Below are 17,259 nucleotides of genomic sequence, written 5' to 3'. Positions count from 1 at the left end.
TACTTTGATAACTTATATAGTATGTGGTCGAAAAGCTTCATTTTATTTGCTGGTGCACAACCGATCATGTTGCGGGTGGTGACCGATGTTATAGCTTGGCATTGTAGCCCCTGAAGATTCCAGCGATAATCTCGATAATCGCAAATTTCGCTTTACACGTTTCTTGGTGAATCCATTCTATTGCTTTGCGAAATAGGAAAAATGTCTACTCTTTTGAATCTTCCTCGTGAGATCCTTCTCTGGATTTACCGAAGCCTCAACAATATCCCTGACGCCCTTCACCTTGCCCAATCATGCAAATTGCTATCCTGTATTTTCGACCGTCCACAGAACCGGTTGCAAATCTTCCTTTCAATCATAGTAACTACTCCTCAAACAAACTGGCTTTTCAACAAACAATGGCTGACCTAACCAGGATAATATGCCCCGGCCCCCCAGCTCAGACAAAGTCTGGCTTGAAGATCGCTTTGGTGCTGGTTCTCTGTGGCAACCTGAGGAATCCGGCATACCATCAGCCCTCACGGATTCAGGGACAAGAACCTTTCTGACTACCGTGGGCTTCCCTGCCGTCAAGCTCCAATGCGCTGGTTTTGACTCCACCCATTTAACGAAAGACGCGGGATCCCTAGAGCCCTACGACGCTGACGAGCTGTACGGCGAGCGCTATCCTGATGATGACTCCCCTCCCACGAACCTCTGCTTCCATTTCGGAAGTGTTAGTGAGTGGATGGTGATGGTAGGTGGAGAGGATGGGGACGTGTCTCACTATGATCCTGCCGGTTGGGACCATGCAGATGGGTACCAGGGGATGATCGCAGGTTCCCTGAGGAGCTTTGCAGTGCTGTTGGGGATGCTGGCAGAGGTTGCGGAGAGGCTGGATATGGTGACCGATAGGTTTAGTGAGGATGAAGAAAGAGAGGAGGCGTGTAAGGCTATTCTAGACAGGCTGAGAGAGAGGATGGTAGAGTATGATGATTGTGTTGAGGAGGGGTCAAAGTTTTGGGATAACATATTTGAGGGTTTGGAGTAGTTGGATCTTATTGATATGTAATTGCCATGCGCAGATATACATCTTGTTAAGGATAGGGAATTTCCGAATAGATCAACCGGCCAGCTAGATAAGATATAGCACCGGCACTGTCTAAAATGTAGACTGATATGAGCTAGGTAGAGGACTATTAGCGCTGAAGGCGACTGAGTTCTTGCTAGGTGACCAGCGATTAGGAAACGTCTGGATTTGAAGGTATTAATCACCTAACTACGGTTTACTCGAGATTTACATGGATTTTAGAGGCTATAACATATCCTACCTAGGCAGGTTAATGACTATCACGACCATTCGAGCCAGTTATAAGCTGAGCATCCCAATTAGGTCAAGTCTGTTCTCTACCAAAAATAAAGGCTTACTGAATACTTAGGCGTATGTTTAGTAACTAATACCGTTTAAAAAACAGCGAGCAAGTTATTTGGCAGTGCCGCCAATGACAGTGTGGCATAACAATCCAGTTTTGCCGCTCTATTGGACGCACTTGATATGTCTTACCAGGGGCTGTCTACCAATATGTACCGCTTGTATTTAAGCCTAGTCAATCTGGCAGAGTGTGAAAACAACTTTTAGTATCTATGAGTGTTTGGTGCGACTGTGCTAGAAAATATTTAGTGGAATTCTGCGACCCGATATTGTTGCTTTTGGAGATATGACCATGCCCGATAAACATGTCAACCCCTTGGCTTCACATCCATTATAGATACAGCGAGGCCCTTTCCAAATATTTTCGGGCATCTCCTCTCACCTCCTCCATAATTTCTCCCGCCTTCTCTTGCTTCTTGACAAGTCCAACACCCGTTCCAGCCCAAATACTCCCCATATCCTTTGTATCCAAGTTCCCAGAATCAGGACCATTCATCGCCCCAGAAATCAAAGCCCGAATCTTGTTAATATCAACCCCATTCTTGTAATGATCATACACCTTATTCCTAAGACACCTCCCATCATAAGTCTCAGGCCAGAAGTTGGGACTCCAGACCTCATCAAAAATACGCGATCGGGCCGTTGCGCGGCCCCCATCTGACGCCTCAAAGATCGCATCCCGATAAACATCAGGAATGGAAGTCTCTTCAGCACCGAGAAACCTCGTCCCCATAACGATCCCAGCCGCGCCAAGAGTCAGCGCTGCAGCACAACCCCGCCCATCGGCAATTCCACCAGCGGCAATGAGAGGAACATCACCAAGTCCGAGATCCTGAAGTGCATCACCAACCTCCGGAATGAGAGATACAATACTAGCACCATTCTCATGCCCATGGCCTCCAGCATCCCCGCCCTGCAAAACAAGTGCATCGGGATGACACGCCCGCGCTACATCGACTGCGGCAGCCACATTTCCGAGTTGCACCCAGACCCGAGTCTCAGGCGAATACTTGCGAATGCTTTCCGTCCACTGACTCAGTGTATCGTTATCAGCGAAGGAAAGCCAAGCCACAGCCGGCTTGTATGTCTCAAAGAGTTGCATCCAAGCATCCATCGGTGAGCCGAAGACGATAACGCCCAGGCCGATGGGAAGTGTCTTGGTGGTGTCGAAGTTCGACTCCTGGAGGGCCTTTTTAGTCGTTTCGAGCTCGGTCGATAGTTCATGCATGTCATCCAGGAAGCCGATCTGGCCTAGACCCCCGCTGCGTGTGACGGCGATCGCCAGCTTACTTTTGGCGCTGCCGCTCATCGGAGCGTTGACTACGAGGGGTGTTTGGATCCATGGGAGGTATGTTTTGAGGGTAGCTAGATGAGACATTGTTGTTGGTGACTTGGGGAGGGCGAGGTGTTCGTGATATTTAAAGGCTCGAGGTCTGATGTACTAAGGTGATGTTCCCCGATAGGATCAAACGCCGAGTGGTGCCCATCCCGGTAAAAGTACAGAATTCGGTGACGTATACAGTGCTTTGAAAAACACTTTTTTTGTCTTTATCACGCCTTTCATTGTATTTCTATGGTCGTGTGACCCGTATGACGCGTGTCTCGCATACCTTTTAGTGTGATGAGCAGCTACTTGAAGCTATGGACTAGCCGCTGCCTACCAAGCTCCATACCGGCAGGTGAGATGGAGAGGGAGTATATTTCGAGTAAACTTAGGGTCAACTTAGGCCAAATTAGCGTAAATTAGGGCAGAAAACCGTGGAAGGTTAGGTCCAGTGGATCAAACCCAGCCTTGTTATCTAATCTGATCATCTCCCCAATCTGGCAGCTGAGAGCCTGAGTTCTCAGTCCCACACTCCCTAACATTAGTTACTCATATCATAGTAAATCCTCAGGATAATATGAGACCACCATGGAGTTCGACAAACCGATAGACCCATAGCAACATGTAGAACATCTTAATTGTTCACGGGGGATGGCATCGCCCCAAATCCACCATGACGCCACTCCGGTCTTTACCTCTCTTGATTCCTCTCCACTTCCACTCTCCGACACTTCTCTATCTACACCTCTCTTCCACGCCCCAGAGGGCCTGTTCCCTCCTTGTTCTTCATATCTTCTTCACAGGCACCATGCCTTCACCTCGAGTAGCGGCAATTTTCTTATCGCCGCTCGCAAAGGCGCCCTCATCTCAAACATACACCCACACCCTCTCAACCCAACCCCTCCGACCACGGCCAAATCAACCCCAAAACCACCACCAACAAACCAACCGCCTCTCAAAACCCCAGATACACAACTTCACAACAAGTAACCCCCGCCAAGCCCGCGAACCGAACTTCTACGAAATCCTCGACGTCCCAATAACCTCAACACCAGCTGAGATCAAAAAGTACCGCCCCTCGCCCAAATCACCCTCCAAACCCAGCCACCAACCCAAGTCCCAAACACTAACACCAAAACCCACCCAGACAATTCTACGCCCTCTCCCTCCGCCACCACCCAGACCGCAACAGATCAGACCCAGACGCCAGCCAACGCTTCGCCCGAATCTCAGCAGCCTACAGTGTCCTAAGCAACGCCCAAAAACGCGCAACCTACGACCGCGACCACGGTCTGCACGCACCGCCATCCTACAACCCCTCTTCCTCCTCCTCACCGGGCCATACACACGCCCACCCAATGGGCAGCCATAGCAGCTACGCCGGGTCCCGGCCTGCGAGCGGGCTAAGTAAGCGCCGCGGCGCTTTCCATGGGCCGCCGCCTAGTTTCTATGATCAGGGTGGGTATGGGGCTACGGGAAGGCAGGGGGAGGGGTATTCGCCTGGGAAGGCTGGGTCTGGTGCTGGAGCTGGAGCTGGAGGGTTTGCATCGAGTGCTGGATTCGGTGATGGTTCTGGGACTGGTGCAGGTAGGAAAGACGCTGATCCGGAGGATTGGGTTGGGTTTATTAATCGGAATCCGTTACATCATTTCAATGCGCGGGGACATTTCCGGACGCAGGCTGCTGAGGATCAGCGGCGGAGGGAGAGGAGGACCCGAGCTGGTCGCGCGGCTGCGCAGAAGCATGCTGCTGAGTCTGGGGCGAGGGCTGGGTTTGGTGGTGGTGGGGATGATACGTTCGCCAGGTTTTTGATTGTTTCAGGGGTTTTGGTTGTTGCTGGGGGTATATCTGGGTTGTTTAAGTGGCCCGCGGCGACGCCTACTGCTGCTGATGTTGTTGAACGGGGGAAGGTTAGGAGGCGGAAGGAGGCGCTCCCTTGATTCTTTAATTGGTTTGGTTTGACTATGTATGTATAAGAGCTGGATTCTTGTCGTAGTTAAATTAGCGCTTTAATATAACTTATGGCCTATGTTGTCTATCACAGTAGCTCTAGAGCTGTCTACAGTGCACTTAGATTAGACCACACTAATTGATCGTATTGATCAACAAAGGAAACATTTAGATTTGATATACAAAGAGTGCTCGAGTAGAAACTACGATGCACACATGGCTATTATCTTGGATGAAAATCCCCATCTCCATAATCATCGTTCTAGCAAATCAGCAAGACAAACTAGGTTACAAAATGACAAAATCAGAAAGGAGATTCAAACGCTTAAGCCTCGAAGGTGAAGCTGGCGCCGACCTTGTGGGCAGCCTGGTTCAGGTTCTGGGTATCAAAGGAGGCACCGAGGCCGAGGGTGACACCAGGGCGGAGGAGAACGTTGTAAGCCAAAGCGGCAATACCACGGTCATTGATCTTGGCCTGTATTGTATAAAGTGATTAGCAGGTATGCATATGTACGAACAGCGCATGGACAAACCTTGGCGAAGGAAGAGGGGTCCAGGCGGTACTTGGAGGCAACCTCGAGGCCGACAGCGTTGCCGGAGGTGGAGTCCCAGGAGGCCTTGGCACCGGCCTCAACCTGAGCGTTGACGCGGTGGTAGTAACTGGCGGAGAAGAGGGACAGGTTGTTGCTGGCGGTGATGGCAGCGGAGTACTGGGCAACGCTGTAGCCGATGGCAGCGGAGTACTTGGTGATGGCGGCCTTGTTGACGTCGTAGCCACCCTCAGCACCGACAAGGAAGCCCTCGTGGCCGAGAACGGCGTCGAAGTTGGCGGAGGGGCCGTTCAGGAGGTCGAAGAAGGCACGAGCGTTCAGGTTGGGCTGCTTGAAGTAGAGGTTGAGCTTGGCACCCTTGGACTGCTTAGCGGGCTGGTACTGGGTGAGGATCTCAGCCTTGAGGCCCTTGGCGATGTTGTTGTCGAGCTCGAGCTTGGTGTCGAGAGCGTTGGCGGTGGTCCACGCCTGGGTGAGGGTGAGGCCTGGGCGGTGGGAATATATTAGCCTAATTCTGTGATGTGTCGTATCCGAGAAAATAAATAGAGTCACCTGGGGCACTGGACGAAGGCCGCATCCGCAGAGGAGTGAGATGCGTCGTCCCTTTCGCGCGCCAGGATCCGGGGGTTTCTTCTGGGTGGGGCGTTTACCGGTAGGCGCATCGACGTATTTGGCCTCAAGCTATAGGCACATCAATTAGAATTGCGTTTTGATGGTGATAGGTGCGACAAAAACGAACCTGGCCAGCAATGGGACCCTCGTGGGCGGACTTGCCCTTGACGGTGAAGGTGACACCGTTGGGGGCCTTGGACTTGACCTCAAGGTTGGCTAAATAGCTCTAGTTAGTTATTGAAGCTTCAAACATGACATAATGCCACCCATAGATAACATACCGGCAGCGGCGTGGTAGAAGTCCTTGTTCAGGAGCTATTGGGATAAGGTATTAGCCAAGTTCCGGTGTGCCGATTTTTGATCCGGGAAGTGTGCGTACATCGTTGGCCGCCTTGGCAATGTCGGAGAAAGCAGCGGGGGCAGACATATTGACGAGATGAAGTCTAATGACTGAGAAGATGTAAGAGAAAGGGGTGGTTCTATGGAGAGATGAAGAAAGAGAAGAAGAAGAGACCGATGATGTTGGGGGGGGAACTAGGGGCTTAGCACGGGTTGGTGGGCGCCCGGTGATTGGCGGTTGCTCGGCTGCCGGGAAAGCCCGCCGGTTAAGTCACGTGTTTTATGCCTGAGGCGGAAATCTACAAGATACTGGCAAAGGTATGTACAATCTATCCCTTTTATTCCAAAAGAAAATGCTAAATTAGAAAATGAAGTCCAGGTGTGCTTTTTTGGCTCCTTGGCTTCACATTTTACTTCGTCTCGTCATACTTCTGGTTGTGGATGGAGATGGCTCTGCGAGGCATGTTAGTGGATGTTTCAACATTTGGATCAGGAAATAACTCACCTTCCACTGGGATCAGTCTGCTTAGACCAGGTAGGGGTCCAGCGCTCGACTGTGCCGGCACAGTAGGGAGGGAAGTGCTCATCGAACATGGTACGGTACCAGTATCTATATGAAGTTAGTCATTGAGCAGTTATAATGCAGGGAGAGAAACATACGCCTCCTTGGTGTCGGGAACATCGGTGCCCCATTCGGGCTTAGGGTTCTTCATCATCTCATCGGTAACCTGGCGCTCGGCCTCATCCTTCAGGCCGTCAATCCAGCTGTAGCCAACGCCGTCACTGAACTGCTCCTTCTGGCGCCAGAGAATCTTGTCGGGCAAGTAGGCAGCGGTCTCGGGCTCATCGGTGGTGTCAAAGGCCTTGCGCAGCATGTGCTTCTCAATGCGGTCCTTGGTGATCATCTTGTCCTGGGGGTCAACACCCATGCAGGTCTCGAGGAACTCCTTGTCGAGGAAGGGCACACGGGCCTCAAGACCCCAGGCGGAGGTGGACTTGTTGGCACGGAGGCAGTCAGCCAGGTGCAAGTTCTTCACACGGCGGACAGTCTCCTTGTGGAGCTCCTCCTTGTTGGGGGCAGCGTGGAAGTAGAGGTAACCACCGAAGATCTCGTCGGAACCCTCACCACTGAGAACCATCTTGACACCCATGGCCTTGATCTTCCGGGAAAGCAGGTACATAGGGGTGGAGGCACGGATGGTCGTGACATCGTAGGTCTCGAGGTGGTAGATCACATCAGAGAGGGCGTCAAGGCCGTCCTGAACAGTGAAGGTGAAGGGGTGGTGCTTGGTGCCGAGGAAACGGGCGACCTCAAGGGCAGCCTCAGTATCGGGGGCACCGGGGAGACCAATGGAGAACGAGTGCAGCTGCTGGAAAGTAGTGACAGTAGAAAGCTCGTTCTCGTCGTCAATGCCAACCAACTCGCCCTCGGTGTTGGAGGGGGGCGCAGCGCGGGAAGCCTCGGCCATGCGAAGAGTCTCACGTTGGGCGATAGAGGCGACCAGGGAGGAGTCGAGACCACCAGACAGCAGAACACCGTAGGGAACTTCGGCCATCAGACGCTTGCGGACGGCCTTCTCGAGGCTGTGGCGGACGACCTTGTAGTCGACAGGGGTGGAGGGGACGTTGGTAGGATCCCACCACTTGGGCTCGAAGTAGCGGGTCAGCTTGTCAGTCTTGGAGTCGTAGACGTGGCCGGGAGGGAAGGCAATGATGTCGTCGCAGACGGGGTGCAGGCACTTGAGCTCTGAGGCGAAGTAGACGGCACCGGGGGTGGACGAAGAGCGACCAAGGTAGAAGCTGGTAATACCAATGGGATCACGGGCGGCAACCACACGGTCCTGCTTCTTGTCCCACAGAACCCAGGAGAACATGCCATCGAGGTGCTTGGGGGCATCGAGACCGTGCTCCATGTACTAGAAGAAGATATCAGCGCCCATGCTCCGTCTTTTGATCCAGTGTCACATACCAAGGGAATGATAACTTCGCAATCAGAGTGCGTCTTGAAGTTGTACTTGGTGTGAAGGCTCTTCCGCAGAAGACGGTGGTTGTAGATCTCGCCATTGACGGCGAGGGCGAGGCTGCTGTCCTCGTTGACAAGGGGCTGGGCACCGGAATCTAGCGGGAGAACATTAGCAAAAGATCATGAACACATCAATTCTCCGACAGAACTTACCGACGCCGACGATGCTCAGACGCTCGTGCGCCAGGACTAACAATTCCCCGTTAGTTTCCGAAAACGACCAATTCTCGTGCTTGACTCACTAGTGCTCTCAGCGCAGAAGTTGCCGCCTGTTTAAGAACATTGGTTAATCCTATTCCCTCATGTATACCGCGCATTGTTGCAACTTGAGCAGTGACTCACTCCAATCGGGACCACGGTGGCGCACACTGTGTTCGGGAGATTAGTTAGCGACAATTCGAGTTTCTGAGGATTGCAGATGCAATTGAAAACAAAAGAGTTGAGATACTCACGCCTTGGCCATGCGCAAAGCCGTGGGCTTGAACTGCTGCACATCGGGGTGACTATGGGACTATTAGCAATGACACGATGGCCCCCCACGATCCCACTATTGAGTATGGCGGGGGTTAGGGCAAGGCATAACGCACTGGTGGCACGCGAAAATTCCACACATGATGGGCAATTGGTGATTTTCGAAAAGTATGGAAGAAGGAGAAGAGGAGTCAGAGGAGAAGAAGGAGTAATTGACTAATACATGGGGTTACGGAAGGAACCAAGTAATTTTTTCCAATTTCTCGGCGGGGCGATGTCGGCAGTCTTTGAGTCACCGATAAGATAACCGGCACTCCGATCTTCCTTACACTTACACCATTACATCTATACACTTCTTATAGGTAGGAATACTGCGTTCTTATGGCTTCAATGCCTCAAACTCCATTGTTAACGCCGCGCTGTGGGAAATAGCTAATCCCTCGTTCACCAAAAAAAAAAACCAGATATGCATAGATCTTCCCCCGGTATGTCCCATGCTGAAAATCGGAAAAGAAAACGTCACAGCATTTTCGCTGTTCGCTGGGAATCAATGCTTAAACGGGCTGGTTTTCCTTAACCACCTGGCGGACCTTACGCTCATACGCGGGTCGGTCCTTTTTGAACAGGTTGTAGGCATCGGCCTGCGCGGGCGACTCTGGGTTGGGATTATCGAGGAGATCCTGAATGCCGAGCAGGATCTGCTTGATGGTGATAGCGGGTCTCCAGTCTTCCTCTTCATTGAGGATTGACAGGCAGACTGTGCCCGAGGGGTAAACGTTTGGGTGGAACAAAGGTGGCGTAAATTTGCCTGGAGTCTTGGATCAGCAGGAATTTCTCATCTTATATCACGGATTCTGTCTCGGGCAGGATCTTCTTTTTCGGAAAAGTAGCGTTGGAGATCGATCGTGGAGACACGTACATTTTGGTGGCTTGGTGGGGTATTCTAGAAGCAATGACCGTCTAGATTAGTACAAGGATCTTCAGTTTGGAATGTGTGCTGCGCTCACCATCGGGAAACACCAAGGTCAACTTGAAAAGACCTCCCTCCCAAAGAGTTTTTGCCTTGCCAGGAATAGCACATTCCCAGGTCTTGAGGTCCAGGCCGCCCTGGGGAGTTCGCGCGGGCTTTGCGACAAAGCCGAAAGGGTGGTCACGACGCCACTGCTTCCTGTGTAATCAAAAACGGTCAGCAGGGAGTAGGAGTAGGGCGCAAATATTGCGCAAAGTCCTCAAAAAAAAAGCTCCTTACCGTTCCTCCTGGAGGCGGTTCTGGCTGAGAGACATGATTTCAGGTACCGCTCGATGAAATCTGGGGATATGGAGTGAGTGTGCGATGGGAAAGTTGAAGAAGGAAAAGGAGCAAGAAGGAGCGACTGGGGTAATCAGGCGCAAGGATGGGGGAGAGGCGAAGCGGAAGGAAGATTTCAAAGGTCGCAATCGCGACAGTTGGAGAGATGGCAATCGCCAGTGGGCCTGCGATCGCTTAAGTAAGCAAGCGCCTCACAGGGCCGCCACGGAGCCTCAACTTCTTTGGGCAGAGATAGCAAATACAACTATGCAGGAATTACTATTGCACTGGTATTTGGACTGGCCTGAACTCCAAGCTCTAACCGTGTCGCTCCTTACACTTTAATTCAGTCGGGCTATACATGTTGACCTTTGGCTTAATTTGGGAATAGAGATCATAACGAACAAGAGAGCAGGACTTCAACCGGGCCAGTAACAATGCAAATTGCATCCTCAAAATTCTGTTACTTGAAGAAGGCTCAGGGTTATCTTACTTTAATGATATCTGATTGCTATGTTCCCGTATGGTGAGTTGTCCATGAGAAATATAGACCTGCATTGTTGTGCAATGTAGAAATATATTTCTCTACAACAAAAGCAGAGCGATTGTTTTTTTGTTATTTATTTCTTATTCAATTATTGATTTATCTAAAATGTCGAGTAACAGTCTATTTAATATCAATTAACCATTGCTTGTCAGTCAAGATTTATGTGGCTGTGAGACACTGAAGTTTGTTTGTATACCGGCACGTTCCTTCGAAAAAGGAGTCCCAAGTTGACCAGTACAATGAATGCATCTGTTTTGTCTCAAATTCTCTCTCTAAGACAAACAAGTGTTACATTATATGTTGATAATGGTATCAAAGAGGACAAACAAGTCCTTTGTCTTCGCCATCGAACCTCGAGGGATTCATCCGAGGAAAGGCAAAGTCGTACACGAAGCTCGTAGGTGAAAGCCGACGGATATTGGCTTTGCTTGGCAGTAAAGCAGAAATATAAGGCCACCACATCAGTTCGCCCTGAATTCGACATCCAACCTACCTTCCTATCGATCCGAACTCTCCACCAAGCGGTTTAACCCTAACGCCAACACCCAAATACTTAAAAAGACATATACCACCATCAACATTACCATCACCACCGTTCAAAATGTGTTTGAAGATAATGTATTACCATGCGAAATGCACCCACGCTGCCCCAGCGGAGACATCCTCTGTAATCGGCTGTCCCCCAGCCCTGGAAGAAGGCTGTCTATGTGACCCGGAAGAGCAAACCCCGCTACCATTCCCCGTCTCAGGACTCTGCAAGCAATGTAAAGCCCAAAAGCGGCGAAGGGAAATGATAAACCGTCTCGTTGGCATCGCAAAATGGAAGGCCGGTGACCGTTTGGGTTCACTGACAGCCGCAATGGCCCTCCCCGAAATAGATGACGAGAGCCGTGATGAAGTCTCTGAATATGAGTCTGAGTATGAGTCCGAACCTGAGACCGGATCTGGATCAGATGCAGATGCAGATGCAACTGATGCGGTTGAACCGAGAAAAACCGGCCTTTTGACTCGTAGCAATCCCGATGAAAGTTTCCATCGCTTGCAAAGATGGCTAGATAAAGCTGACCCATACCCCCCAAAAGTCTCTTCTACTTCTACTTCTGCTAACACAGCCAAAACTGGAAAAATGACGAGGTGGCCTTTCTTCAAAGCTCCCATCTTGTGGAAAGATGAGCTTGATAAGTTCGGTTTGAGGACATTGGTTCTAGTTCAGAAACATGGACTGGTTGAACAGAAGGATAAACCTTCGCGCCGGCGTACTGTATGTGCAGGGCCCCGGGGGTTGCTGCCCTTGGCTCTGGTGGAGAAGCATAAGAAGCGTTGGGGCTGGCCTTCCTGGGATCCTTATGGCCGCGAGAAAGCCGATGAGCCGCGGCAATCAGAGCCTCTCTTGATGCCGTCCGTTGAGGAGGAGTCTATGAAGGCTGTGAGCTTGCGCTCTCGTATCCCCGTACCTGCTAGCAGAGTAGGTGGACAGTCCGTGGCCGCCAGTGTGGAGAAGCGGCCGCTTCTTGCCGGGAGGAATACATTTGATCGGGTTACATTCTAGTGTTGCTAGTTTTTTCTGTTTCCTTTAGATTGAAATTCGGCACTATTCAGTGTTGGTGTACGGGTTGGAGATGGACTTGTAGTTACTTTGATAAGACCTCGTAGATTGATATTATTATTGTGCTTGAGTGGAAGTTCACAGGGAATTAATCCGTGTAAATCCCCTGGTCGAATTTCTCAGTGTCGAAGAATCGCGCTTCGATTATGTTTCCGTTGAAAATCCGACCTTCCAGAGCATTGACGGCCTATCGGCAGTTGTCAGTAAATAAATAATATAATCAAAAAGAATTCTTGTGTTGACAACTTACCCGTAAGGCAGATAACGGACTTGTGAATTTGACAAAGACCGGGGCGGGAGTCCCGACATCACGAGCAATGTAGACTCGTTCGACAATTCCATACTAAAGACCCAATTTGTTAGTATAGTCTTCATAAGACTAGTTCGCAGGTGATAAGAAAATACCTTCTCATTGCACTCCTCGCCAATCTCCTGCATTAACCCTCCACCTTGACTTGTCTCTAGTTCGGACTGCAAATCCATTCCATTCAACATGCCCCGCAGAACAATCACTTCACCCATAGGGCCAAATTTGCTCTCGTAACCTCCTAGTTTCTTGCTTCCGATGATCTTGCCGCGTCCCGCGGGCGTGACAAAGCCTCCACCATCTGAGTCAGGACGTTTCTTCCGCTTCTCAACCTTCACCTGTAGCGGATTCTTGATACCAGAACCAGTAGCACCAAGTCCAGATCCCTTTGTCCAGCCATACTTGGACATGAAACGTTCCGCGAAGCCCTTTTGGCCTGGATGGAGAGAGCGTGGTGCATCCTCATCTTGTTCTTCTTCGTTTGCTGGCTCTTCTTCGGCCAATGCAGCTTCAAGCTCGGCTTCGGATGCAGGCATATCTTCTGGCGGCGCGGGTAGAGTGTATCGAACCGGGGCACGGGAGATTGTGGCGGTACTAGGCTGGAATTTATCGAGAGGGCGTGGTGGGGGAGGAGGGGGTATGTTTTGTTCTGATGATAGGTTGCCGGCTTTCTGGAAGCGCCGCAAGTATGCGTCTTCGCCGGTGGGGTCGTTGGGGATAGGGTTGGGTTCTTCAGACGGCGGTGGCGGAATTTGTTGTGCGGAGCCAGCGGACTGACCGAGGCGTGCACGACGAGCAAAGGCATCTTCACCAGATGCATCATTGGGGACGGAAGCTGGTGTGGGCGGAGCTGGTGTGGGCGGCGTATTGTTGAGATTTGGTGGAGGGGCAAAGCTGCTGGGGGGTGCGAATTGTCCTAGAAATATCCTTTCAGTAATTTTCCAGCACAGCTAAAATGAAACAGTCTGAACATACGGTTCATTGGCCTGTTGTCGTCATCGCTGTCCGAGTCTTGGCTCAGCGAGCGTCTCATCCGATGCGCGTACAAGCGATTCTTCCAGTCGCGGACCTCCATGATTTTCTCGTCACTGTGTCGGTATTCCTCGTAGTTGTTTGGTCGCGACGGATCATAGATGTCGTCCCAGTTCTGAACAATATGCGCTTCACGGTTCTTCTTGCGTTTCTTCCTGCCACCACGCTGTCGTTTCTCGCCCTGGTATCCGTAGTCATCATCTTCCAAGGCCGCCCAGTCAGCCAAGGTGCTCTTCGTTAGAGGTACTGCTGAGGGAGTTGGAGCTTGGTTGGGTGTCAGATGTGGCGCTGCCTTGGGAAACGTAGACTTTGGTTTGGCCTTCTGAGCTGAGAGTTGTGGCCGTCTTGTTGGCTGGAATCGGAGAGAAGCTGTTCGGCGAGAGGAAGGTGAGTTCAAGCTGCTTCGCTGCAACAGAGAGATCAAATATAGCTACCAGCATTCAGTTGCTTTTTACCCGCCGCGTCGTCGGGTTGCGCCTCAGTCTCCGAGCTCTGTTTGAAGACAACCGGAGCACGAGAAATCGTTCCCGGTTTGTCGTTTGACGGGTCGAGAAGATTGGCATAAAGAGACATCCCCCCTTTGGGAGGCGAATCGGAAGCCATGGCTGTTGTATGGTTGATCCGTGATGAGGAGCTTTGTCGCGATATGCGATAAAGGTAAGGCGGTGTACAGAGGGCCGAGGTGACTCTCAACGGTAATTGGACCGGAGATCTACCGCTTTACCTACCGTCTCTCCTCTTTCACTTTCTGCTGGAACAATATCCAGCTTAGCCAAATGGTCACTTTCGCTCTCTATATATTGCTCTCAACAGTACACTGCGATATCCATGCGCTTTCCATTCTCATTGATTCTATGGAATCTGTCTTTCCACCTTACATCCATGCTATATTGTGTCCATCCAATGATACTTCAGTGTTAAATCTCCACTCATCCACAAAGCGCAGACTACGCCACCTTCCAGCATAGTCCGAGACCTGACACCTCTCATCCCATTTCAATCCTCAAGAATCTGCTATATATACAATGGCACAACAGAAGCCAAATCCCAAGGCATTTGGCAAGCCATCAGGAGTACGTACAGTGTATCCCGCAACGAAAAGCCTCTATATCTCAATCAGCCCACTTGACTCCTATCCATACACTCCAGCCATACCTTGGTTTCACATTGACTTTAATGACTGTTCCGATACTGACCTGAATCAAGTCTATCAATGCTCCCATCGCAGCCTTCACAATGGCTGTTATTCTTTGTTCATACTGTTTCAGTTCAATCCGCACAGCGCGACAAAACGCCCAGACTCAAGCTTCAACAGGCTCCAGTCTCCAGCGGCCTGTGCCATCTGAGAGAAAAGATGAGTCGTGGGTGCAGCAAGCTCTTGAGGAGAGTCGAGCCCAGAACGGCGGGAAGGGCAAATGATGACCTTGAAGCATGAAGCGATATGCCAGTGCGTTCGGCTTACATCCTCTACAGCCATTACTATCCGATGGTTGATGTTTCTTTGTGATACCAATTTGTATAGAGGATTTTATTGTGTCAACAATTCATTGCTATATTAAACGTAGCAACGAGCATAAACAGATGGGAAGGGAAATAAATGTCTTTCTCCAAATTCAATCAGAATTTTCAGTGTATCAATGATCATGCCCCGGGAGTTCAAGTGTTTAACAACCCAGATCGATAAAGAATTGTTCATCATGCGAATAATGGAGAAGAGCATCGTGACATGTGCTGTACGTCAATGGAACGTGGAGCAGACACAATGGAAAAAAGGCTCATCAAGACATTGCCAATTGGCCCGAAAAGTGAAACATTCAGGCTATAGATGACTGTTGCACCATATCGCTTTCCATTTCATGGCGCGTGTCAAATGGGTGATAACCTGGTCAAAAGAGGCACCCAATGCTAAGCATGATAAATGGTTGTTTCAAAGATCAAGTACCGGGTACTCATAGTGTCGGCATTATACACATGAGAATCCAGGAACAGATCGTTGGACCATGGTTGTTGCAGAATAAACGTGCATGAAAAATTGGAAGGGAAAACGAGATGGAAAAAAAATTGCGGGTAATTTAAATAGTGTGTCATGTGACCACCCTTCTGTTTACACGCTGAAGCCTCAGGCCTCAATGTAATTTTGGTAAGATATATATTTCCCTCAATATCATTATATTTGGATTCTTGATCATGTAAAGATACAGAAGGGTATGAAGCAGTGTCAATGTACGTGATTTCCTCTGCCCTTCAGTTTAGTGCCTCTTGCCGCTTTTTACTAAGTAATGCAACAGGGGTCATAAATGTTTACACAGTGCTATGAAGTATTAGACTCTTTCTATGCGAAAGCCTCGAAGCGAGTGTAATGTTTTATGCATCGTTTTTACCCTAATTTAGCCTCTCTTTTTTCGCAGTTTTTTTAAACCCTTTTTCGAGTGCCTTGGGTTCATCATCTAGATCATATAAAAGCGGAGTGTATAAGGACTTATGACCGCTGATGTAGTATCGCCCCTATAACATGTTTGTGATTTCTTAACAAAATATAGGATCATCTTGTGTTGCAACAGTAAGGGGAGTACCATAATCTGCAAACCCTTTAAAGTGCGAAAAGGGTGCAATAATCCGATGTATAGCGTGTCCCAGGAGAATTGTACTATCAAATTTCCACGGGTATTTGGAGCTCGTCTTGTCTAAAGCACTAAATAGGTCATAATAGCACTACGCAGTCCCCCAGACAGCTGTGCACGTAGAGGGGAGGTCCATAACGCCAAGTAGGGCTTTCATTTGGTAGGTCCCTAGTCACCTTTCATATAACTCTGCTTTCTCGAACTCGATCAAAAAGACACCACTAGACGTAGATCCTTGGTAAGACACAGACTGGCAAATATAAATACCAGTGGTCTTCCTCGTATGGTATCATGCAGTTCGTACATCTGACAGACTCGTAATAGTTAAAACAAAACCGCTGTATCTGCTATCGAGAATCCCAGAAATGATATACTTGTTGTCGGCCAATTCAACCATAATATCCGGCCTTAAGTCACCATATATCAAGACGATATATTGGCCTGAACGGCTTGGAGATATCGATGATAATTATCATAGTAAATCGACGAACACACTGCCCTAATGCGGATTTGCGAACATGAAGGTTTCGAATCCTTCAAAGCTAGTGATAGGTGTCTCGCTCCTACGAACATACCTTCGAATACCTTCATGCCCTTCACCTACTGTTCCTCCCACTAGAGACCCTTTCGCGTAAGGGAGGGTTCTCAAATCCATAAGTATCATGTTAAGTAGGTTGCTAAGAGATGGTTTTTGAATAGGGTCCAGTGTGTGCCAGTCTTCCCCAAGCGACATAAATTGCATGTCAGTCATAGATATCAGTGAAACTACACTCATACACACTAATCCAAGAGGGGTTTGTGTTAGGATACTTGGCCTATGGCCGTCAAGGTATTGTAGTGTGGTGGATTCTGCAGTGCTCCATGTTGCGAAACTACCTTGACAACGGTTTCTGCGGAACGTTTGAGCACTCCTTTCTGGCTGGCGAAGGGAGTTTTCCAAATAATCTCACTGGTTTGTAGAAATTCAGAAAGCCTTTTGAGGAAGTCCGGCGGGTAAGCAATGCGCAGTTCGTGACACAGTGTCGAGTAAATCCGTAACCAGTATTCGTCCAGGTCTGACTCGCGAAGAATTTGTCTGATGTATTCATTGGTCTCGCGAACCTTTCTATCTTCCTGACTTTCCTCTGACCAGCTGCCCTACAAACACGGCTTTACAGATTACAAGTTGCGGTGTGAC

The 17,259-nt window shown here is 49.7% G+C and overlaps 9 protein-coding genes across 9 annotated transcripts; 4 read left to right on the top strand and 5 right to left on the bottom strand.

The window, feature by feature from the left end:
* Nucleotides 1-201: 201 nt before the first annotated feature.
* On the top strand, nt 202-894 carry PENARI_c017G01742 (uncharacterized protein; the record flags this gene model as incomplete). The annotated part of the gene is made up of 3 exons (XM_022634252.1): nt 202-360; nt 416-719; nt 806-894. 3 exons carry the CDS (start codon nt 202-204, stop codon nt 892-894), a joined length of 552 nt encoding a protein of 183 aa, XP_022485817.1.
* Nucleotides 895-1,742: 848 nt separating this feature from the next.
* PENARI_c017G10416 (nitronate monooxygenase) lies at nt 1,743-2,789 on the bottom strand (the record flags this gene model as incomplete). Its single annotated transcript, XM_022634415.1, has 1 exon — nt 1,743-2,789. One exon carries the CDS (start codon nt 2,787-2,789, stop codon nt 1,743-1,745), a length of 1,047 nt encoding a protein of 348 aa, XP_022485803.1.
* Nucleotides 2,790-3,543: 754 nt separating this feature from the next.
* PENARI_c017G01372 (uncharacterized protein) lies at nt 3,544-4,675 on the top strand (the record flags this gene model as incomplete). Its single annotated transcript, XM_022634246.1, has 2 exons — nt 3,544-3,803; nt 3,883-4,675. The coding sequence occupies 2 exons, from the start codon at nt 3,544-3,546 to the stop codon at nt 4,673-4,675; spliced, it is 1,053 nt and encodes a 350-aa protein (XP_022485866.1).
* Nucleotides 4,676-5,010: 335 nt separating this feature from the next.
* On the bottom strand, nt 5,011-6,275 carry PENARI_c017G00648 (porin; the record flags this gene model as incomplete). Its single annotated transcript, XM_022634227.1, has 5 exons — nt 5,011-5,160; nt 5,219-5,917; nt 5,976-6,064; nt 6,130-6,163; nt 6,228-6,275. 5 exons carry the CDS (start codon nt 6,273-6,275, stop codon nt 5,011-5,013), a joined length of 1,020 nt encoding a protein of 339 aa, XP_022485761.1.
* Nucleotides 6,276-6,597: 322 nt separating this feature from the next.
* On the bottom strand, nt 6,598-8,823 carry PENARI_c017G07807 (asparagine synthetase B; the record flags this gene model as incomplete). Its single annotated transcript, XM_022634369.1, has 9 exons — nt 6,598-6,640; nt 6,693-6,797; nt 6,848-8,103; nt 8,157-8,305; nt 8,364-8,399; nt 8,453-8,479; nt 8,553-8,578; nt 8,663-8,713; nt 8,798-8,823. 9 exons carry the CDS (start codon nt 8,821-8,823, stop codon nt 6,598-6,600), a joined length of 1,719 nt encoding a protein of 572 aa, XP_022485691.1.
* Nucleotides 8,824-9,235: 412 nt separating this feature from the next.
* Nucleotides 9,236-9,965, bottom strand: PENARI_c017G02079 (E2 SUMO-conjugating protein UBC9; the record flags this gene model as incomplete). The annotated part of the gene is made up of 4 exons (XM_022634259.1): nt 9,236-9,489; nt 9,601-9,624; nt 9,689-9,849; nt 9,931-9,965. 4 exons carry the CDS (start codon nt 9,963-9,965, stop codon nt 9,236-9,238), a joined length of 474 nt encoding a protein of 157 aa, XP_022485907.1.
* Nucleotides 9,966-11,117: 1,152 nt separating this feature from the next.
* PENARI_c017G05061 (uncharacterized protein) lies at nt 11,118-12,065 on the top strand (the record flags this gene model as incomplete). Its single annotated transcript, XM_022634320.1, has 1 exon — nt 11,118-12,065. One exon carries the CDS (start codon nt 11,118-11,120, stop codon nt 12,063-12,065), a length of 948 nt encoding a protein of 315 aa, XP_022485799.1.
* A 145-nt stretch (nt 12,066-12,210) lies between these two features.
* PENARI_c017G09246 (uncharacterized protein) lies at nt 12,211-14,064 on the bottom strand (the record flags this gene model as incomplete). Its single annotated transcript, XM_022634394.1, has 5 exons — nt 12,211-12,309; nt 12,373-12,465; nt 12,528-13,345; nt 13,405-13,830; nt 13,896-14,064. 5 exons carry the CDS (start codon nt 14,062-14,064, stop codon nt 12,211-12,213), a joined length of 1,605 nt encoding a protein of 534 aa, XP_022485732.1.
* Nucleotides 14,065-14,486: 422 nt separating this feature from the next.
* Nucleotides 14,487-14,880, top strand: PENARI_c017G12527 (uncharacterized protein; the record flags this gene model as incomplete). The annotated part of the gene is made up of 2 exons (XM_022634463.1): nt 14,487-14,534; nt 14,668-14,880. The coding sequence occupies 2 exons, from the start codon at nt 14,487-14,489 to the stop codon at nt 14,878-14,880; spliced, it is 261 nt and encodes an 86-aa protein (XP_022485715.1).
* Nucleotides 14,881-17,259: the final 2,379 nt, after the last annotated feature.

The sequence above is a fragment of the Penicillium arizonense genome, assembly GCF_001773325.1.
Source record: "Penicillium arizonense strain CBS 141311 chromosome Unknown PENARI_contig017, whole genome shotgun sequence".
NCBI classification, from domain to species: domain Eukaryota; kingdom Fungi; phylum Ascomycota; class Eurotiomycetes; order Eurotiales; family Aspergillaceae; genus Penicillium; species Penicillium arizonense.
This window is presented reverse-complemented; position numbering and strand designations above follow the sequence as displayed.